This window comes from Monodelphis domestica, chromosome 4, assembly GCF_027887165.1.
Source record: "Monodelphis domestica isolate mMonDom1 chromosome 4, mMonDom1.pri, whole genome shotgun sequence".
NCBI lineage: Eukaryota > Metazoa > Chordata > Mammalia > Didelphimorphia > Didelphidae > Monodelphis > Monodelphis domestica.
Genome location: NC_077230.1, coordinates 389,467,979 through 389,488,338, shown reverse-complemented (window position 1 = coordinate 389,488,338; position 20,360 = coordinate 389,467,979). Strand labels below are relative to the sequence as shown.

At 48.3% G+C, this 20,360-nt stretch overlaps 1 protein-coding gene across 2 annotated transcripts; it reads left to right on the top strand.

Annotated features, from left to right (window-relative positions):
- The first annotated feature begins 151 nt into the window (after nt 1–151).
- Nucleotides 152–18,196, top strand: SLC66A1 (solute carrier family 66 member 1). 2 transcript variants are annotated; one of them, XM_007491279.3, is made up of 9 exons: nt 152–290; nt 4,343–4,591; nt 10,899–11,093; nt 13,782–13,911; nt 14,781–14,868; nt 15,292–15,434; nt 15,917–16,009; nt 16,432–16,617; nt 17,601–18,196. In XM_007491279.3, the coding sequence occupies exons 3-9, from the start codon at nt 10,918–10,920 to the stop codon at nt 17,682–17,684; spliced, it is 900 nt and encodes a 299-aa protein (XP_007491341.1). In that variant the 5' UTR covers nt 152–290; nt 4,343–4,591; nt 10,899–10,917; the 3' UTR covers nt 17,685–18,196. The 2 variants fall into 2 exon arrangements, with proteins under 2 accessions (XP_007491341.1, XP_001377877.1); XM_001377840.4 differs by lacking the exon at nt 152–290 and adding an exon at nt 3,506–4,161.
- The last annotated feature ends 2,164 nt before the right edge of the window (nt 18,197–20,360 follow it).

The following is a 20,360-nucleotide window of genomic DNA, read 5'->3' as shown; positions in this document are numbered from 1 at the left end:
TGCGTCGGTCGCAGGCCCCGCCCATACACGTCACTCAGGGGCGGGAAGGGCGGGGCGAAGGCCGAACGGTCGCGGATTCTAGGGACCGTCTGCAAGTAGCCTTGCCGAGACGGAGGCGAAGGAGGTGGAGGAGGAGAAAAAGGGGAGAGGAGGAGGCACGGCGGGGAGGCAACTCCCGGAGGGCGGAGCAGTCTTAACTGATCAGGTGACCCGAGCCTGCTGGACACCCCCGAGCCGCCCGGGGCTGCGGGAACCGATCCTGCTGTCGCCCGAACCGTCTGCCTGCTGCGGTATGTTGGGGGTAGGGAGGGCGGCTGGTCCAAGGCGGGGCGTCCCTAAACCCTTGAAACTCCCCCCTCCGCTCTCCTCCAGCTTCCCAGGGCCATTGCCTGAACTGGCCAGGGCTTTACTTTCTCTTCTTTCCGAGGAGGCTCTAAGCGCTTTGAGATCTGGGTCTTGGAGCTGGCGCTGGAGAGGCACGTATGTTGATGCCCTGCGTACTCCAGTACTGGAGCTGGATGCTCCTCGGACCCCTCCGATCCAGTCCTTGAGCTCCGGGCGAAGAGCAGGCAACATCCCCTCACCCCGTGGCCCCCACCTCGAGCCTCTTCTCTAGAGTCCCGGCATCTGGGACTGGAAGGAACCTTAAGAAAACCTCTGGTCCAACACGTTCCTTTTTCAGATGAGGAAACTGAGGTTTAGGGTCAGAAAGGGATTTATTTGCTCTGGGTCGCCCCTGAGGTAGAATTCCAAGCTAGGTCTTGTTTATGTAGTCACAGCCTCCTGGGCAGGGAGGGGCAGGGAAGGACTGATGCTGCCCAGCCAGGTTATCATTTATTTATTGTTTGTTCATTAATTTATTTATCCCCTGGAAGGGACTCAGGAATCTGACAGGGGTGGGAGAGCAGTTCTGGGGACCCAGAAGTCCTGAACCCCATGTCTTCTCACCCCTATTCTCCTCTCCCTTCCATCAGCCAAGCAGGCAATTAAAGAGCGTACCTAAGCTGTCAGGTAACCCTGTATTGGCAAATTGCCAAATGTATGGTAGCTGTCTGGTCATCTAATATGGACTAAGGAGGCCCTACTGGTTTATCTAGACTTTTTAAGCAGTTCTTTTCACTCCCGGATTTTTGCCAAGAAAACACAGTGGGATCACTAGGAGTCTAAGGACTGAAAGGACTGAATAATCATCAATCCAGGACTGGAAGAAAGCCTTCCAAAGGATCAGACAGCATTCATTAATCACCTTCTATGTGCCAGGCACTGTGTTAAGCTATAGAGATACAAAAAGAGACCAAAGATAGTCCTATCCCTCAAGGAGCTTCCAATCTACTAGGGGACACAACAGACAAAAACAAGCTTCATAAAGGATACCTAAGAAATAATTCACAGAGGGAAGACACCAGTCAAGGGTTCGAAGGACCTGGCCCCGTGATTTTAATCTTGTATGAAAAATGACTGGATACACAACTGTGTGTCCTATGAGCAGGCCCAGCCCCCCTTTGTGAGATGCCAGCTTAGGGATCCTCCCAAATGCCATTGTCAAATCAACAGAAAAACCCAAATGAGGTCACCATCATAGCTGAATTATCCTTTATTGGTCACCTGCTATGGTGTGCTTAGTGTCTGGCGCTTAGTAGACATTTAATACATGCTAGTGATGGAATGATGAATTGATTTAACCTCTTAGTGCCCCTAGGAACTCTTTTCTGATTTAAAAAAATTTTTTTAAATCCTTACCTTCTGTCCTAGAAGCCATAGGTTCCAAGGTAAAAGAGGCTAGGCAGTGAGGGTTAAGTGACTTGCCCAGGGTCACACAGTGTCTGAGGTCAGATTTGAGCCCAGGTCCTCCCTTCTCTAGGCCTGGCTCTCAATCCACTGAGTCACCCAGCTGCGGCTCCTACCCCCAGGAATTCTTTAAGGAACTCAGTTACAAGTTAGTGATCTTCTTTGATTGAAAGTGTTTCCATTTTGATATTTCTTGTGGATAAAATAATAATTAAGTAACATGAAGTTACAAATTCTCTGAACAAGGTTGATTACATGACTAGGTGGGAAATCCCCTGTCCCTAGACCTTAGGTTCCTGTTGCTGAGACTTTGGCTCTCAAATTGTTCTCTCCTCTCACCACACAGATGATTTCACTGTTAGTCTATATTAGTGGTGTCAAACTTAAATAGAAATGGAACTACTAAATCAGGGGTCCCCAAACTTTGTACACAGGGGCCAGTTCACTGTCCCTCAGGCCACCGGAGGGCCGGATTATAAAAAAAAAACTTTGAACAAATCCGTATACTGCTGTCTGGGATAGTGGAGGCTGCAGCGCCGGCTGTGATGGGCTTGTCACACCTTGCACAGGCCCATCACCGCCACCACTATACCTGGCAGCAGCATACACAGTGCGGAATCCCCTCCCCCAGATCGCTGCTCACCATGCTGACAGTCTTTCATTGTGTAGCCCCATAATCCTTTGCACGGCGCCTTGTTCTTGTTCAGTTACTCTCAGTACAAGGCACAATGCAAAGGATTATGGCACCAGAAGTAGTACTGTATGTAACACCTTGCTTTGAGGCACCGCCACATACAGTGCTCCTCTCACTGACCACCAATGACAGAGGTACCCCTTCCAGAAGTGCAGTGGGGGCCATAGTTTGGGGACTCCTGCACTAAATCATATGAAAGGATTTCTGCCTCCCTATACAAACTCAGAAAACCACATATTAACATTATCTCTGTTCTGTTGTATTTTTACTTATTTTGTTAACTATTTCCCAATTACATTTTAATCTGTTGGGTGACACTGGGGAGTGTTGTCCACCACCTGTGCAGATATCCCTGGCGTCTCTGATGAATGAGTTATAGCCCATCCCTTGCCCTTTCTAAAGGCTAGACAGGGATATCAAAGGCAGAGCTATCCAGAATTCAGCCCGGGTGGGTTGGGTATTGGGAGCTGATTCAGGATTTTGTTATTGGATCTAGGTTTCTCTACCTTCAATGGCTGTGCTCAGGCAGCATCCTGATGAGAGACATGGTGGGGATGAGCATTGTGGGACATTGTGTCATTGGGTGTTGGGGCTGAATGGTTACCATGGCTTTCTAGTTATTCCAGAGCAGGTGTATAGAAATGGACCAGATCCACACAGTTGGGGAAGGGGGAGTCTCTGGACTGTGTTGAGAGCTGTGAAAGAAAATTCTTGGTTCTCTTTGCCTAGTTGAAGTTAAAACTTTGGTTAACAATAACTTAAGGGGGAAGCTCAGTGGATTGAGAGCCAGGCCTAGAGATGGGAGGTCCTGGGTTCAAATCTGGCCTCAGACACTTCCTAGCTGTGTGACCCTGGGCAAGTCACTTAACCCATTGTCTAGCCCTTAGCACTCTTCTGCCTTGGAGCCAATACACAGTATTGTAAGGTTAAAGGTAAGGGTTAAAAAAACAACACAAAAACAAACTTAAGTACCTCTACTCAGTACTTCACTAGATTATGAGGACAGGATTAACTCTCCTTTGTCTACTTTTGAATTAATATACTTATACTTAACCCTAAAGTAAGGGAAGTCCACAAACTCTTACTACAGGAGTTTATACCTCCAAAAGGAAGACACCCACCCCTAACTGTGAATCCTAGGAGGAGAGTTAACCCCTTTAGGGGTGAGAAGTGAAACAGGTATTTGGGAGATGGGATTTGAGGTGATAAATAAACTACGTAGGAACAGTAACAAAGGTTTACACTGTGGGTGATGGGGTAGGCCTGCCCAGGCAGAGCCTGGTCAAGGATCCAACCCACACACCACTCAGTTTACAGATTAGGCAAAAGTCACTGGAAGTTGTAATTTATTCTTTGAAAGAGGTTTGAAGAGAAAAGGGAATTCCTCTCACCATGTTTCTAGCTAAGAAACCCAGGACCTAAACCTTCGAGAGAGTTTGATGAACTAATCTCCCTCACCTCTCTCACCTAGAACCCTAAAATCTAGCTACCCTACCCTAACCCAAACCCCTTTTGATAGTTTACTTGAGGTATTGGTCTGTGGCTTTAGGCAGGGACCCAAGGGAGAGATTCCAAGTCCAGATAGACTCATATCTCTGCTTACTGACAGCTGCAGATGACTGAATGTTGGGAAACACGGGTCTCAACAGCAAGGATAGTAGGTGCAGGAACTCCACCAGGTATTTGGCAGCAAATCCTTCCAGGTGCTTGCAGTCAGCAAACCCCCAGAGAGAGTAACTGCTTCTGAGTTTCCAGCTCAACCCTCCTTTCAACGTTCTAGAATCTTTCCCTGTTGGTCTCATGCTCTGTCTTCTGCAAAGCCTACCTTTTCTTACTATAACCCTCTCTTCCTTATAACAGAGGTCAATCCCACAGACATTGCTTCTGGGCAGTGCTGGACAAATTGGAAACTGTGATTGGACCCTGCTAAGAGGAGCAGGGATAGGAGACCACCATAAAAGCCACGAAATCCTTCGGCTGGGGCAGTCTCCTGAAGTTGAGTCTCGTGGAGAGTATCTCCTAGAGATTGTCTTCAAGGGAACTTCACTGGAGACTGAGGCTTGGATCGTGGCTCCAACTTAGACTCTGACTCCTGGACTACTTTGTTGGGTGAGTGAAAAAGTTGATTCCCTTCCTAATTTCCTAAGAGACTAGCTTCTATCTTGGAGGAGGCCCTGGTTACTCATCACCAGCCCTCCTGGCTGAGGACTGGTATAGGTATATTCTCTAGCCTCTTTTCTTATTTTTCTTTTTTAAATTCTTACCTTCCATCTTAGAATCAGTATTGTGTATTGGTTCCAAGGCAGAAGAGTGGTAAAGGCTAGGCAATGGGGGTGAAGTGACTTGCCTGGGGTCACCCAACTAGGTAGTGTCTGAGGTCAGATTTGAACTCAGGATTTATTATGACACTTCTTAGCTTTGTGACCTTGTGCAAAGTCACTTAACCCCCATTGCCTAGCCTTTATTGCCCTTCTACCTTGAAACCATACACGGTATTGATTCTAAGATGGAAGGAAAAGTTAAAAAAAAAAGTCTACTGTGCAGTATGGCCCCGAGAGAGAGTTCCAGGCACAAAAGGGTTAAGTCTTCCAAGGCTTATTTTCTGGTTCATTCTGCTAAAATGGCTCTGAAGAAAACTTATCTAATATTGCTTGGAGTGAGATGCCTTCTTAGATCTCCTGAGCAATTTTGGAGAGGGAATTAGAGTTCCAGATTAGTGTCCTTGGAAGGGACTGTAAATTATTTAATTACGGGGAGAATAGAGTGAGTATCCACTCTAGGAGAAAATCCTTAGCTATTAAATGAGATAGCAGGGGGAGATTTGAGTTTGATGATCTCTGACCTCTTATTTTGTGAATTTCCAAAGTACAAAGCAGAGTTTCCAAGGGTCAGTTTGCTGCTATCCCATATCAGTTTGGGAAGAGACTAAGAAAACTGGACACTGCCACTACTCTTTAGAGAAAATCCCATTTTATCTTTTACTCAGAAATCAGGATCCAGGAAGCAAAATTATGCTCTGAGCTGTCCTTGAGGCCTCTGGAGTCTCCCATGCTTTTTAGTGTTCCCAGAAAGGAGAATGAGACAAGAGAGAAAAATAGCAGTGGCCTGAGGCTTGATACACAACTAAAAGCCTCAGAGCCAGAAGGATCCCAGGAGGAGTAATGTTCCCTGCTCCTCCCAACCCCCACCTTTTGAGGAACAAGCATTTTTTAAGGGCCCAACTGGTTTTCTGTTTTATTTTCTAGTGCAACACTTTTTAATGTGACTGAAGCTTCAAGAGATAACTTCTCTAATGCTAACACTTTAACCAGTCAGATATATGCAAGGATCCTGCCAAAGGTGGTTGGTTGTTGTTTTTTTTAATTAATTAATTAGTTATATTTTGAGTTTTGAGTTTTCTCCTTCCTTCCCTCCCAGCCCCAAACTAGAGAAGGCCCTTTGTGTGGATCCTTACAATTCCTATTTCCAGATATCAGTTCTTTCTCTGGAGGTGGATAGCATCTTCCTTCACAGGTCCTTTGTAGCGGATCCGAGTGATCCTGTTATTCAGAATAGCTTATTGTTATTCAGTTCTGTCTGACTTTTAGTGACCCAAAGGACCACAGCACACCAGGCATGCCTACCTTCCACAATCTCCCTAAATCTGTCCAAGTTCATACTTGTTGCATTCATAGTTACTCTTTGAACAATCTTGCTGCTACTGTATACGTTTCCTTGGTTCTGCTTATTTTACTTCTCTTTATTTCATGCAGGTCCTTCCATATTTTTCTAAAACCAACCTGCTCATCTTTTGTAATAGCCCAGTAGTATTCCATCATGATTGTATACCACAATTCATTTAGCCATTCCACTGTTGATGGGCATCTTTTCAGTTTCTAATTCTTTGCCTCCACAAAGAGGACTGCTATAAATATTTTAGAACATTTTTTTTGTTTTCCTTTTTCCCCTTATTGCTGAGCAACAGAAAATGGTATTGTGGGGTCAGAGAATATGCATAGTTTTATTACTCTTTGGGCATAATTCCAGGTTGCTCTCCAAAGTGATTAGATCAGTTTACAATTCCACCAACAATGTATTAGTGACTCCACTTTTCTGCATCCCCTCCAACATTTGTCATTTGCCCTTTTTCCTTTAGTCAGACACAACTAAACAACAACTGTATCAGATTTAGCCAATTTGATAGGTGCCTCAAAGTTGTTTTTCATTTACATTTCTCTAAACAAGAATAATTTCAAGCATTTTTTATATGACTAGATAAACTGATTTCTTCGAACAACTCTGTTCAGATCCTTTGACCATTTATCAACTAGTGAGTGACTCATATTCTTAACAATTTGACCCAGTTCTCTTTATATTTAAGATATGAGGTCTTTATTGAAGAAACTGCCTATAAAACAATTCTCTCCCAATTTTCAGCTTTCCTTCTCATCTTGGCTTCATTGGTTTTATTTGTATAAAAATTTTAAAATCTATTGTAATCAAAATTATCCCTTTTCTATCCCATGATGTTCTCTATCACATAATTGTTTTTTAAATTTGTTTTTAATCTTTTTTTTTTAATTTGGAGTTTCAAATTACCCCCCTCCCTACTGCAATAAGATATCAATAAGCAATAAGATATCAGTTATATATGTGGTCATGTGAAGCTTATTTCCATATTAGCCATCTAGCAAAAAAATGAAAAAACAAGAAACATAAAGAGAATGGGGGTAGAGGAGGAGTATGCTTTAATCTCCATTCAGAGTTCATTAATTCTCTTTCTGGAAGTGGACAGTATTTTCCCTCCTGGGTCCTTTGGAATTGTTTAAGGACTTAAGAATTGCAAATCTCTTGGCAGAGTACCTGGCATTTAATAAGAGCTATTTAAATGTTAGTTATTGTGGATAGAGCACTGGGCGGGGAGTAAGGAAGACCTGAGTTCAAATTTGACCTCTGATACTTACTAGCTGTGTGACTCTGGGCAAGCCACTTAAACCCTATTTGCCTCAGTTTCCTCACCTGTAAAATGAGCTGGAAAAGGAAATGGCAAACCACTCCAGCATCTTTGCCAAGAAAACTCCAAATGGGGTCCTAGAAAGTTTGGACATCACTAAACAATAACATTACCTTTATCATGATTATTGTTATTATTGCCAAGTAATAATGTGCTAAGTAAATGCTTTACAAATATCTCATGTGGCCTCAGAAGCCATTTAATCCAATCCCTTTTTTTTACGCTGGTGGAAACCCAAGCTCAGACTTTAAGTGACTTGTCCAAGGTCACCCAGGTAATAAGAGGCAGCTTGGGGTTAGAATCCAAGTTTCTTGACTCAGTTCCAGTGCTGTTTTACGTGTTGTCTCCTCTCCCATGAGATTGCGCTCTCCTTTGAGAGAAGTTTTGCCTCTGATCTTCTGTTTGAGTCTCCAGCACTTAGCAGAGTGCTTTGCACCTTGTAAGTGTTTAGTAGTAATGTTTCTTCAACCATCCATTTCCTCCCTAATAATAACAGTAATAATGGCTGAAAATCATATGCTGTTTTAAGGAATACTGATTTGACCTTCCAGAGGCTGATGCCATTATTAATGTCTCCCCATTTTACAGACGGGGAACCTGAGGTTAAGAGCTCTTAAATGACTTGCCTTGGTAAGTTGTTCTGGAGGTAGATTGGAAGGACTCCGTTCTTTCTGCCCCAAAGCCTAGCACTCTAGCCACAAGGCTATACTGTCCCAATCTCTAAATTATGATTATTTCTTGTGATCATTCTTCCCTAACATGTTAGGAAAAAATGAGAGGAAATGGAAAGAAAATCTGGGAGGGTCCAGATTCAAGGCTGGGGGCTCTGTGCTTGCCTTTGCTGAGGTCTTTCTCAGAATATGGGCTCCAAGGTTAGTTGGGCGGCTCAATGGTTGGAGAGCCAGGGCTAGAGATGGGAGGTCCTGGATTCAAATCTGACCACAGATACTTGCTAGCTATATGATCCTGGGCAAGTCACTGAACTCCCATTGCCTAGCTCTTACTGCTCTTCTGCCTTGGAACTGATATTTAGTATTCATTTTAGGATGGAAAGTAAGGATTTAAAGAATAAAAAAAGAGAATATGGATTCCAGTAGGATGGAAGGAAGACAAACTTTCAAGCTCATCAGTCCCTGATCCGTCCCAGGACAAGGTTCAGTTAATAGAAGCCCTTTAAACATTACAAATATTATAACTCCTTTATCTATAGCTCTTTAAGGCTCCCTGCAATGGATTTAGATTCCAAGGGGATGAGTTCAAATCCTGCTTCTTCTGCTTAACCCTCTTTGTAAACCTGGAAAAGCCATTCCCTGTGTCTGGACTTCATTTCCCACTTCTGTAAAGTGAGGGGGTTGATCTGAAGGCCTTAAGAGCTCTGATCAATGCTATACCCAACCACAATTCCAGAGCCTGTGGCTCACCTCCTGATGGACACGAGATGGACCAAGAGGTCAGACTGAGTCACACTTTTGGACTTTTCTAATTTCAGATTTTTTCTTTTTTGCTTGACTCCACCTATTCATTTACAAGGATTTCATTTTCACTTTTGTTTTTGTTTTCCATTTAGGGAGAGGGAGGGACTAGGGAGAGAAAATAGATTTTTGTTTAATGAAAAAAACTTTTTTTAAGTTGTTGTTGTTGTTTTTAAGTCATTACCTTCTGTCTTAGCATCAATTCTAAGACAGAAGAACAGCAACGGCTAGGCAATAGGGGTTAAGCGACTTGCTCAGGGTTACCCAGCTAGGAAGTGTCTGAGGTCCCATTTGTACCCTGGCTCTCTATCCACTGAGCCACCTAAAATGGATCCTTAAATTTAGTTTAGTTTTGTTTTTTTAAAAGAGGGGCTTAGATTAGCTTGTTTGTAGGTTCTGGATAGGTTCTAGATTTATTCTATCTTTGGATAGGGTTCTAGATTTGGGTCTAGAGGAGGCCTTGGGGGCCAGCTAGCTGAACCCCATCATCCTGGAGATGAGCAGAGAGACTCCTCCGACATCCCACCATCACCCCTTGAGTCCTTCTGCAGCTGAAAGGCAGCTCTCCGTGATAGGGACATCCCAGCTGCCTTGGGCTCACATAGAGCTCTTTAGAAGTGGGGGGTGAAGGGGAAGCTGCTTCTGGGTTTCTTTCACAACCAGACACAGTCACATGACCCCAACCTCAGCAGTTTCTTAGGGTCAGGAGACCAAGGACGTCTCTGGGGGAGGGTTCTCTGCACACAGTGGGGGATGCCTTAACCCAGGTGAAGAAGGAAAAAGAGCCCCTGGGAGAGCTGGGACGGAGGGGGAATAGCCCGCCTGGCTTGGGTGGGGAATGCGGTATCCAAAGGGCTCGGCCTGGGGGGGAATGAAGGACCTGCTTTTAATGAATGACGGGTTTGGGACTGCCTTGAGCATCATTTAGAGAATTTCCCCCTTTACTGCAGATTCACCTTAGAGACTCTCAGACATCGAGTAACGTGTCTGAAGTCACAGCCGGTGTGTCAAGAGGGGCCTTGAACCCTTGAGGCTGGCTCTCTGCTTCTCAGTAATAAAATAACCCACATTGCGGGCTCTGTTTTATTTATACTCTTATTTGCATCTGTGATTTCTTGTGCCAAAATCCTGACTCGGGGAGAGCAAAGGCTGCTGGATCTTTGTCTGCTTTTGTCTGGGCGTTGCTTTTCTTGTTCTATCCCCAGCATTTAGCAGTGCCTGACACACCGCAGGAGCTTCCTAGTGCTTGTTGACTCTTTTAATGTATTTTATTTTATTTCATTTTTTACGATGACACGTAATAACAATCGTTAACATTCACTTGTCCAAAATTTGGAGATCCAAATGCTTTCCCTCCCTCCCTCCTTGCCCCTTTCCCTGAGAGGGTAAGCGAGGTGGTCTGGGTTATACAGGTGTGATCCTGCAGAGCGTGTCCCTTAGTCACGTAATGGAAGAAGTCAAAGGAAAAAAGACGGAGAAAATAAAATGAAAAATCACGCCCTTCGATCCGTCTGGGATCCATCAGCTCTGTTCTCTGGAGGTGGAGAACATATTTAGTCACAAGGCCTTGGAGTTGTCTTGGGTTCTTGTATTGATGAGAATGCTAACGCTTGCTGACTTGGCCAGACTTGACAGCATGCAAACAAAGATTTAAGTTGACTATTTGTTTTTTAACCCCTCGCCTTCCATTGTAGAATCAATACTGTGCTTTGGTTCCAAGGCAAAAGAGTGGTAAGGACTAGGGTGTTAAGTGACTTGCCCAGGGTCACACAGCTGGGAAGTGTCTGAGGCCAGATTTGAACCCAGGACCTCCCATCTCTAGGTCTGGCTCTCTATTATCCACTGTGCTACCCAGCTGCCATTATTATTAAACCCATTTTACAGGGGAGGAAAATGAGGCAAATACAATAAAAGTCAGGCTTATCTCTGTTCAATCCTTTGATCCTTTCAGAGTCATTTCCGCTGCCAACATGGTGTGGAAGAACTTTGGCTCCCGGGTGCTCAAGGCTGAGAACTTCTCGGACTGTCCCAACGGCTCCCGCTGGATCTGGGACGTGTTCAGCGAGTGCACCCAGGACGGCTGGGACTTCGCCAGTGTCATCCTCGGCCTGACTTCCATACTCTGTTTCATCCTTGCTGCCTTCCCGTAAGTGGAGTCCGCGCAGTCGGCAGAAACCGTGAGCTCTGAGCCGGGGAAGGGGGGCCCTTCATCCGGGGGGCGGGTGCTGGGCCAGAGCCAGGGGCTCCGCTGCTGTCCTCCGCCAGGCCGAGGGGAGGAGGCCTGAACTGTCGGCCCCGACAGACGGAACTGGGGCGTCGAGGCAGCCCCCAAGGATGAGGCCGAGTCTGTGGTGGACCGAGCTCCTTTGGGGGCTGCGGTGTTCCCCCTCAGACCCCCGTGCGCGAGGGTTGTTGCAGCAGGACAGTGACCTCCTCTCTGGCCTCACTCACTTTGTGTTAAACAGTTGACAGAAGGGGACAGCTGGGTGGCTCAGTGGAGGGAGAGCCAGGCCTAGATACAGGAGGTCCTGGGTTCAAATGTGGCCTCAGACACCTCCCAGCTGTGAGACCCTGGGCAAGTCACTTGACCCCCATGGCCTAGCCTTGACCGCTCTTCTGCCTTGGAGCCAATACACAGGATTGACTCCAAGACGGAAGGTGAGGGTTTAAAAAAAAAAAAGAAAAATATGGAAATAGGTATCAAGTGATAACACTTGTACAACCTAGTGGAATAGCTTGTTGGCTCTGGGAAGGGGGAGAGAAAAGGGGAAGGAAAGAAAATGAACCATGGCTATTTTTAAAGTAAGTAAATAAAAAATATTTTGGGGGGCAGTTAGAAGGCTCAGTGAAAAGAGAGCCAGGCCTAGAGAGGGGAGGTCCTGGGTTCAAATGTGGCCTCAGACACCTCCCAGCTGTGTGACCCTGGGCAAGTCACTTGACCCCCATTGCCTAGCCCTTACCACTCTTCTGCCTTGGAGCCAATATTGACTCCAAGGCGGAAGGTAAGGGTTAAAAAAAAAAGAAATCAGTTGACAGAAGGAGGTTTACTGAGCCAGAGGAGGAGGCGAATACTCTGATCTGGGAAGGGATGCTCGTCCCAAGTAAAGCCTTGCTGCTCCCTCCAGCTAGTGCCACTTCTTCCACCCTGGTGGTCCAGGCCCAAAGCCTCAGGAAGGGGCTCCGACCCCTTGGGGCCTGGCTATTTTGTATTCAGGGGACCAGTCTCAGTGGCCTCAGCCTACGTCCCCGGAGCCAGTCGGATCTCCAAGACAATCTCAATATATTTTATTTTATTTTTTCATTCAAATAGACTTTATTTTCCCAATGGCATGTCATCATGTTCAACATCCATTTTCCAAAATTATAAGATCTAAAAACCGTCTCCCTTCCTCCCTCCCCCCACCCCATGGGCCGTACATGAATTATCACACGAAGCATCCCTTTCTTTATTTTCTCCATGAATTTTTCTCTAGTGTGAGCAATATCTATCTTCTTTCACAACATGACAAATATGAAAATATGTATTTTATGAAACACACGTACGACATCCCTTATATTTTCTATCTTGGGGAGGCGGGAAGAAGAGCACGGACTGCAAAATTTCAGAAAAATGAGTCAATCTTAATATATTTTTTTCATTTTTTCATTTTTTATTTAATTAATGTAGAATATTTTTCCATGGTTCCCTGATTCATGTTCTTTCCTTCCCTTCCTTCCTCTCCCCTCCCAGAGCCGAAGAGCAATTCCGCTGGGTTTTACCTGTATTGTTATTCAATCTTAATATATTTTAAAGAAAAATGAGACTAACTCTCCAGGGGCAGGGGGTGGGGAACACTATACCCGCCACGTCACACACCACCCATGGTGGGAAAGTCCTTGAGGTCTTTTAGATGAGGGATGTCAAGCTCAAATCAAAATAGGGACCCCTAAAGCATACTTAAGGACCCCACATCAACTTAGATAATTAATATCATAGCAAATCATATCTACATTTTATTGTATTTTAATTTTGTTAAATAATTTTGTTAAATATTTCTCGATTACATTGGAATCTGGTGTAGGCAGCCCTGCGGGGTCCTGGGGTTGCGTGGCTCACACCCCCACTCTTGAGACACTTCAACCACCCAATAACCTTTGGGACTATTCCTGGACAGCCCTGACCTCCCATCTCCATCAGGCCTTCCATCTAGTCAGTTACCGAGGCTCGAATCTACCCCTCTGGCCCCTCTTCATCCATTCTTCCCCCTCGGTCCCTGGGGCCACCATCCTTGGCATGGACCCCCCTCCCCCTCTCCCTGGCCTGATGCAATGACCATCTCACAGGCCCTCCTGCTAACTCTTCCCCCCCAGCCCTTCCTTTATGCAGTTGTTCCATTAGTCTTCCTTCCCCAGAGAGGAAATTCATCAGTTCAGTGCTAGGCTTCAAGGCAGAGAGGCTGGTTCAGATCCCAGCTCTACCCTCGACTTCCTTAGGTCTCAGTTTTCCCATCTATTAAATGGGGTGGAAGCAGGGGGTGGTGTGAATGGGTGGGACTAAAAAGCCTCGGAGAGTCCTAATTCTGGTTCCATTCCTCTTAATCTTGTTCCCTGTCTGAGCCTCAGTTTCCTTATCTGCAAGATGAGAGGTTAGAGTAGAAGTCTTTGAGGTCCCATCTATGATCCTTTGAACCCAAGTACAACTAGCTCCTCCGATCCTTTTCAGTCAAGTGGAGGGGACTGACGCCCCTCGGGTACCTTGGAGGGCCCGGGGGAGGACTAGTTTGGGTGAGGAAGGAGCAATTCTTGTTTGGCGAACTGAGACGAAATAGGGTGACGCCTCCTTTGTCTTCCTCAGCCAGTACTTGAAGGCCTGCAAGACGGGCAACATGGCCCACGCCTTTTCCATCTGGTTCCTCCTGGGTTGGCTGGGCGGAGACTCCTGCAACCTCATTGGCTCCTTCCTTGCCAATCAGCTGCCTCTGCAGGTATCCCTTCATCCTTGCCCCTGAGGCGGCCCTGGCAGGGCAGGGGGGCAGGCGGTGGGCCCAGCCTCGTGGGGTGGAGGGCTGGGGGGACCCTGGGCCAGAAGGTGTGCCAAGGCGACAGTGACCTGTCTGGGCTCCCGTTTCCTCACCTGTAAAAGAAGAGATGAAAAAAGTGCCAGGAGTCCAGAGAACCAAGGAAGTGCTGCTTCAGCTGCTTTCTAGCAGTGTCCACCTCCCTGGGCCTCATTTTTTCCTCTAAGTCTTATTTCCCGAATACTTGAAGGCTCAGAAAGCCGTTCCTCAATAGGTGTAGCAAGTACGATTATATCCTGGGTCATCGAGAAGCTGTCTCTTGCGGGACAGATTTTGGGAGATACAGACTTAGAATTACTTCATTGTATCTACAATAACTTCTTTCTGTTTCCGTTTTCTTTCTCTTTCCTAAGATTTTTAAGTTATAAATAGCTCTTTTTTATTTAAAAAAGAAAAAAGAAAGTCCTTTCCTCCCAACTACTCTGGGAAGAAGTTCCTGCAGATGTTACTATGGGCCTTTTCCAGATCAGTAAAGGGAGGCCCAGAGAGGGGAAGCCTCTGACCCAGACCTGGGCGTCCTGACTCCAAGGGGAGGCCGAGGCAGATCCTCGTCCCTCTCCGACATAATGTTGAGCCCCGCTGCCATCTTGGGGGTCAGGCTCTCCACACCTAGCCGGGTTGGTCCTTGTACGATAGACATCCAGCCCGGCACCAGGTCCACAGCCCGAGCTCCCCCCTTCCCTTTGAGAGCCCAGGGCCATCCTTTCCCCCTCCCCGTGGAAGCCTATCCGTGCCTTAGGAATGGAGTCTGGGCATGTCTCGGGGCTCTTTTGCAGACCTACACCGCCGTCTACTACGTGCTGGCCGACATGCTGATGTTCTTCCTCTACTTCTACAGCAAATACAAAAATCGGCGCTCCTTCAGTGAGTGGGGGGCAGGGGAGGCCGTGGAGAGGGGGATGGGGCCCCGGTCATGCCTGGGAGGGGGACAAAAGCCGGCCCCTTCTCCCTGTCCCGAGGAGACTCTCAGAGAGCCCGTCTCTGGTTGGCAGGCCTTTGTCCTCTAGAGAAGGAAGTGAGACCTCATTCTGGGGCCCTCTGCCGGCCTCGCCTCAGCTCCTGGGGCCTTTCGTCATTCTGCTTATCTCTAAGGATTGCCCTCTGCTCATTCTGGCCCTGGAGGAGATTCAGCTCTTCCTCAGAAACTCTTCAGAAGGCTCCCCGATTTCAGCTTAATCTCCCCCACCCCCCACCCGTCTTTGTTCACTCTCCCAAACCCCCACTCCGCTGCCCCCCCACCGAACAGGCCAGGCCACCGCCCTAATCCTCAGTCTTGTCCATGTCCAGTATCGGCCCCCATCAACGCGGCCTTCCTGTTCATCTCCTTCGGGGCAGTGGCGGCCAGTCCCCTCGTCCTCCAGCTCGAGCTCTCCGCCCCGCACGAGGCTTTCCGCAGCAGGACCCTCCTGGGCTTGGAGCCCACTGAGAAAGTACGTCCTGGCGAATGGGAGGGAGCCTGAGGGGAAATGGCCTTGGATGGGGGAAGGAGCAGAGTGGGGTCCACTCTGAGCCCAGGCTTTGTCTGGGGCCCACAGCGCTGCAAGAGCCGTTGAGCCGTGGGACTCCCTAAAAAGGGGCGGGTCAGTCCGGGTGTTCCTCAGCACCCAGAATGACTCCAGAGGGCCCAAGATAAAGCTTTGTGCTTGGAGTCGGACCTGGGTTCGGATCTAGGCTCTAATACGCTTGTTCGGGAGATTATATACAGGAGTGTAGATTTAGGGTTGTTAGCAGAGGGGGACGTTGGTTCAGATCTTGGCTCTGGGCAAACCCGGTAACCTCCGTGGGCTTTTGTGGCCCTCCCCATCTCCTTCATGGGGGTGGGGCTGGGTGGTCTCTGAGGCCCCTCCTAGTGTTTCAGTCGGGAATGCTGGGATGCCTAACATGTGGGGCTCCCCCTTCCGCCCCCCCCCAGGGCTTCACCAAGCAGGAGATTATTGGCTTCATCATCGGCTCCATCTCCAGCTTGCTCTACCTGCTCTCTCGTCTGCCCCAGATCTACACCAACGTAAGTTCCGGGAAGGCCTTTGGGCCCTCCCAGCTCCCCGGCTCTCCCTGGCGCCTGCTCTGGTCTCTGGCCAGGGGAACGGCTTGGTCCTCAGCCAGGTTGGGCTCGGGGTCTCCGGGGCAATGACTTCCTCTCCCCAGATGGCCCGGACACCTGAGGGGCCCCACAAAGGGAGGCTGGGGATCGCTTGGGACTCCCCGGCTTCGAGAAGGAGCCAGAACTGTGGGTCTGGGCCTGGGGGACTTTGCCAGTCTGTGAAGATGAGTTCGAGGGGAGGTGCCGAGGGACCCCGCTCTGGGCTGGAAATGGGGATGCCTGGGTCCCTCCCTCAAAGCAGAGCCAGTGGACGCTGGAGCCCTCCTGGTTCGGTCTGCCTGGCTTTCAATGGGCCCCCCTCAGCTGGCCCTGTTCTGCCCCCGCAGTTCCAGAGGAAATCCACGCAGGGCATCTCCTACTCTATGTTTGCCTTGGTGATTCTGGGCAACACGGCATACGGGCTGAGCGTGCTGCTGAAGAACCCCGAGCCTGGGCAGAGCAAGGGCAGCTTCCTGATCCATCACCTGCCCTGGCTCATCGGCAGCCTGGGCGTGCTCCTGCTGGACATCCTTGTATCCTTGAGCCGAAGGGCGGGGATCCTGGCTGTGCCTCCCTGGGCCAGAGATTAAAGTCTCAGCCGCCTGCCCCGAAAAGGGGGGCTTATTTGTATTATCAGCGTTCTCCATGTAGATGGGTCCGAAGGAGGGGGATGGGCATGTGGACCCGGCTGAGTAGAGCCTTCATTTCACTTGAGTCCGTCATCCTTGGATGGACCACATGCTCGGGAGAGGGGGGAGTCGGGAAGACCCAAGTTCGAGCGTAGCCTCGGACACTGGCTGCCTGTGTGACCCAGGGCAAGCAAGTCAAACCTCTGGGAACCCCAAGATTCCCCCAGGACTTCCCGCTAGGCCCTACGTTTCTTGGGGTTCTGTTTCTGCCTTTTTCTGTTGTCCCCAGCACTTAGCACAGGGCCTGGCACATAGGAATAAGCCTTTACTAAATCCTTAGTGGCTTCCTAAGCCCCAGGCTGGTTGGGATTCTGGCAATAAAGGAGTCAGAGACCCATCATCCTGCTCATGTAAGTCTTTACCGAGTGCCCAGTGTGCCAAGGGAAGTCCTTGGCATCATCCCTGCCCTCAAGGAATTTACCTTCTATTATGGGGGGCACAAACATATGAAGTAAACACGAAATGATTGGGGGGAGGGAAGATGACCCCTGGGAGGAGGGATGTAAAGATAAGGAATAGTCCCTGCCTTGTAGAATTTGCAGCCAAACTTTAGGGGACTTAAGACACAAAAATAAGATTATTTCACAATAAGTGTGTGCAGAGAGAAGCATCGGGGACGTGCTCTCTGAGGCCAGAGCTGGAATCTGGAAGGGCTTTCTGGAGGAAGGGGCATTGACTGGAGCTCTAAAGGCTCTTGAGGAGAAGTAGGGGAAATTCCAAGATGAGAGGACAACCTGAACATGACGAAGGGCTCAGCCTTGTCCAGGAGCGAAGCCGGGAGACGAGCCAAACCCTCGTCTGCAACAGTCCTTGACTCTGTCCTCCAGATTTCCATTCAGTTCTTCATCTATAGGAATCAACTCTCCTCCTCCCTTGAGAGGGAGCCCCTGCTGGGCCAGAATCGAAGCTGACCGCGTGCCAAGGCCGAGGTGGAGCCCAGGAGGGCCAAAGGACCAGGCAGGCCCCAAGGAGAGGAGCTCAGAAGGGAAGCCGTGGTGCAACCTGCTCATGACTGAGATGGGTTTAGATGCTAAGGACCTGGGGTTGGGGGAAGACCAGGGGAACCCTGAAGCTCTCCTGTCTCTTGCTGCTCTCCTGCCAGAGTAGTCTGATCTCTGAAAGGCTCCTTCCCTCCTTCTGTGAACCAGGCCCTGCCTCCCCAAGGACCAGACCCCAGTGGTCCCCAACTTCGGTCTCAGGCAGGGCAGGATGAACAGGGATTTGTGGTTGGAGAACTTGACTGTTTTCGGTAAGGATCACCAGGACGTTTCCCTTCAGGTTTCCCCTCAGCTGGGTTTTGCTCTCCCTGACCAGGAATCTCCCCAGGGGCTGGCCCCTGGTCCCAATGACTCACTGGGAACTTCTCTTTCCCCTGTATTTTATTCCGCACCAGATTTACTAGTAAAACTCATCCAAGGGGGCAGCCCTGTTTCTATTTCTTATTCCACCTGCGGTGGATTTGGCCCTGAATTCTCAGCTGCTCTTGGGGGGAAGAAGAAGACCAAAGCCCGTCCAGCGGACTCCAGGATCTATGCGCTGGAGCATACGGGCATGCGGGGTGGCCAGGATGGGAGGGTCTTGAAGGATCCTTCTAGGAGGATCGTTTGTGAATGTTGAACCTGGAGAAGAGAACAGAGCTCGGAAAAATGTCTTCTGGAAAAGGGATTAGACTTTTTCTGCTTTGTCCAAGGGAGGAATTACCCAACAGCACACTGCCATTCATGCCATATAAGGGTCAGTCGAAGGAACTAGGGATGCTTCGCTTTGGTGGAGAGAAAAAAGATAATAGCTAACATTTAACTAGCGTTTACTCCATGCCACACACGGTACGAAGGGTTTTACAATTGCCGTCTCATTGGAGAAGATGGAGCTGCTGCGGATTTGAAGGGCCCTCTTGGAGAATAAGGTTTGCTTGGTCCCAGAGGCGAGGCAAAGGAGTGGCAGGTAAAAATTCTGGAGAGGCAGATCTTGGTTTGATCTCTTACAAAGCATCCAAGATTGGAATGGTTTGCCTCAGAGGGCTGAGGTAGCCTCCTTAGAGAGCCTCAGGGAGGGGGAAGCGGGATCACTTTTATTCCTGCTAGATAGGCTGGAATGGGTGGCCTCTGGGGCCAATTCCCTCTAACTCAGAATCTATAACCCAGCTTACTGGCCCTGCCATCTGCAGTCTCCTTGAGACCCCAGTTGGCTTTTAGCCAGCTCAGCAGAGAAAGAAGCAGGCCCTGGGCACCATCCACCCAGAGCAGTCTGGGCAAAAGGCCAGCTTCTCCCCAGCTCCTCCAGGCAGCCAGAAGCCATAGGGATGTCTCGTGGAAGAGGGGACGAGGCTTGTGTTCTGGAGCCCCGGCGGGCCAGGGGAGAAGCAGGGGGCTAAGGCAGGGTCTTGGATCTGGAGGTTGAAAGACCTTCAGAAGTCATCAGATCCTGCCCTTGGCTTTACAGATGGGACTGGAAAGAGGCAAATTGAAACAACTTTTTGTTGTTGTTTTTTCTGCTGTGGAGGAAATTCTATCTGGCTTCTTGACCTTAGAGTATTGCCAGGGACACTGAGGTAGCATTGTTACCCTTGTTGTTATCCTCATTTTGGGGTAAGAAGCCCTGAGGCTCATATATGTTGGTCATTCAGCTGTAGGAACTTTAATAGTATCAAAGGCAGAATTAGGACACAAGTCCTTTTGTTTCTAGGCTGGCACTCCATCAAGGATAGCCTGTGTCTGTCTCCAAATGGACTGGGTTGCCAACTATTTAAAGAGCTTTATGGAAGAGGAATTGGGTAGCTTTGATAGGATAGTGTTTAGAGTGCAGGGCCTGAAGTCAAGAAGACTCACCTTCATGAGTTCAAATGTAGCCTCAGACATTTCCTAGCTATGTGATCCTGGGCAAGGCACTTAGCCCAGTTTGCCTCAGTTTCCTCATCTGTAAAATGAACCAGAGAAGGAAATGGCAAACCACTTCAGTATCTTTCTTTTTTTTTTTTTAACTTACCTTCTGCCTTAGAATTGATTCTAAAAGAGTAGTAAGGGCTAGACCCTTGAGTTAAGTGACTTGTCCATGGTCACATAGCTGGATGTGTCTGAGTCCCAATTTGAACCCTGGGCTTCCCATCTCCGGGTCTGGTGCTCTATCCACTGAGGCACCCAGCTGACCCCAGTATCTCTCTCCAAGAAAACCCCAAATGGTGTCAGGAAGTGTCAAATATGACAAAAATAACTGAACGACAACATGGTTCCTGCTTGCTGGAGAGCTTCATGCAAAGGGCAGATGGATGACCACTTTTCAAGGGTATTTTAGAGATGGTTCCTGTTTAGATACAGGTTAGATTCCATCGCTGCTGGGGCTCTCTCACTTGGGAGATTCTGTAACTCTGGTGACCACAGCTGTGAAGCTTAGGATCCTCTGGGGGCAGGATGAGACAACATTGGTCCCAAATGCACCTTGAGGCATGGAAAGTATCCGTTAACAAAAGAATGTACTACCTGCTCCTTCTGTGTCCTGGATAGACAAAGACAAAAATGAAATAATCCCTGCACTCAGGGAGTTCATATTCCATGGGGGATGGGGCAGAGGAAAAGGCAGGACATTAAAAA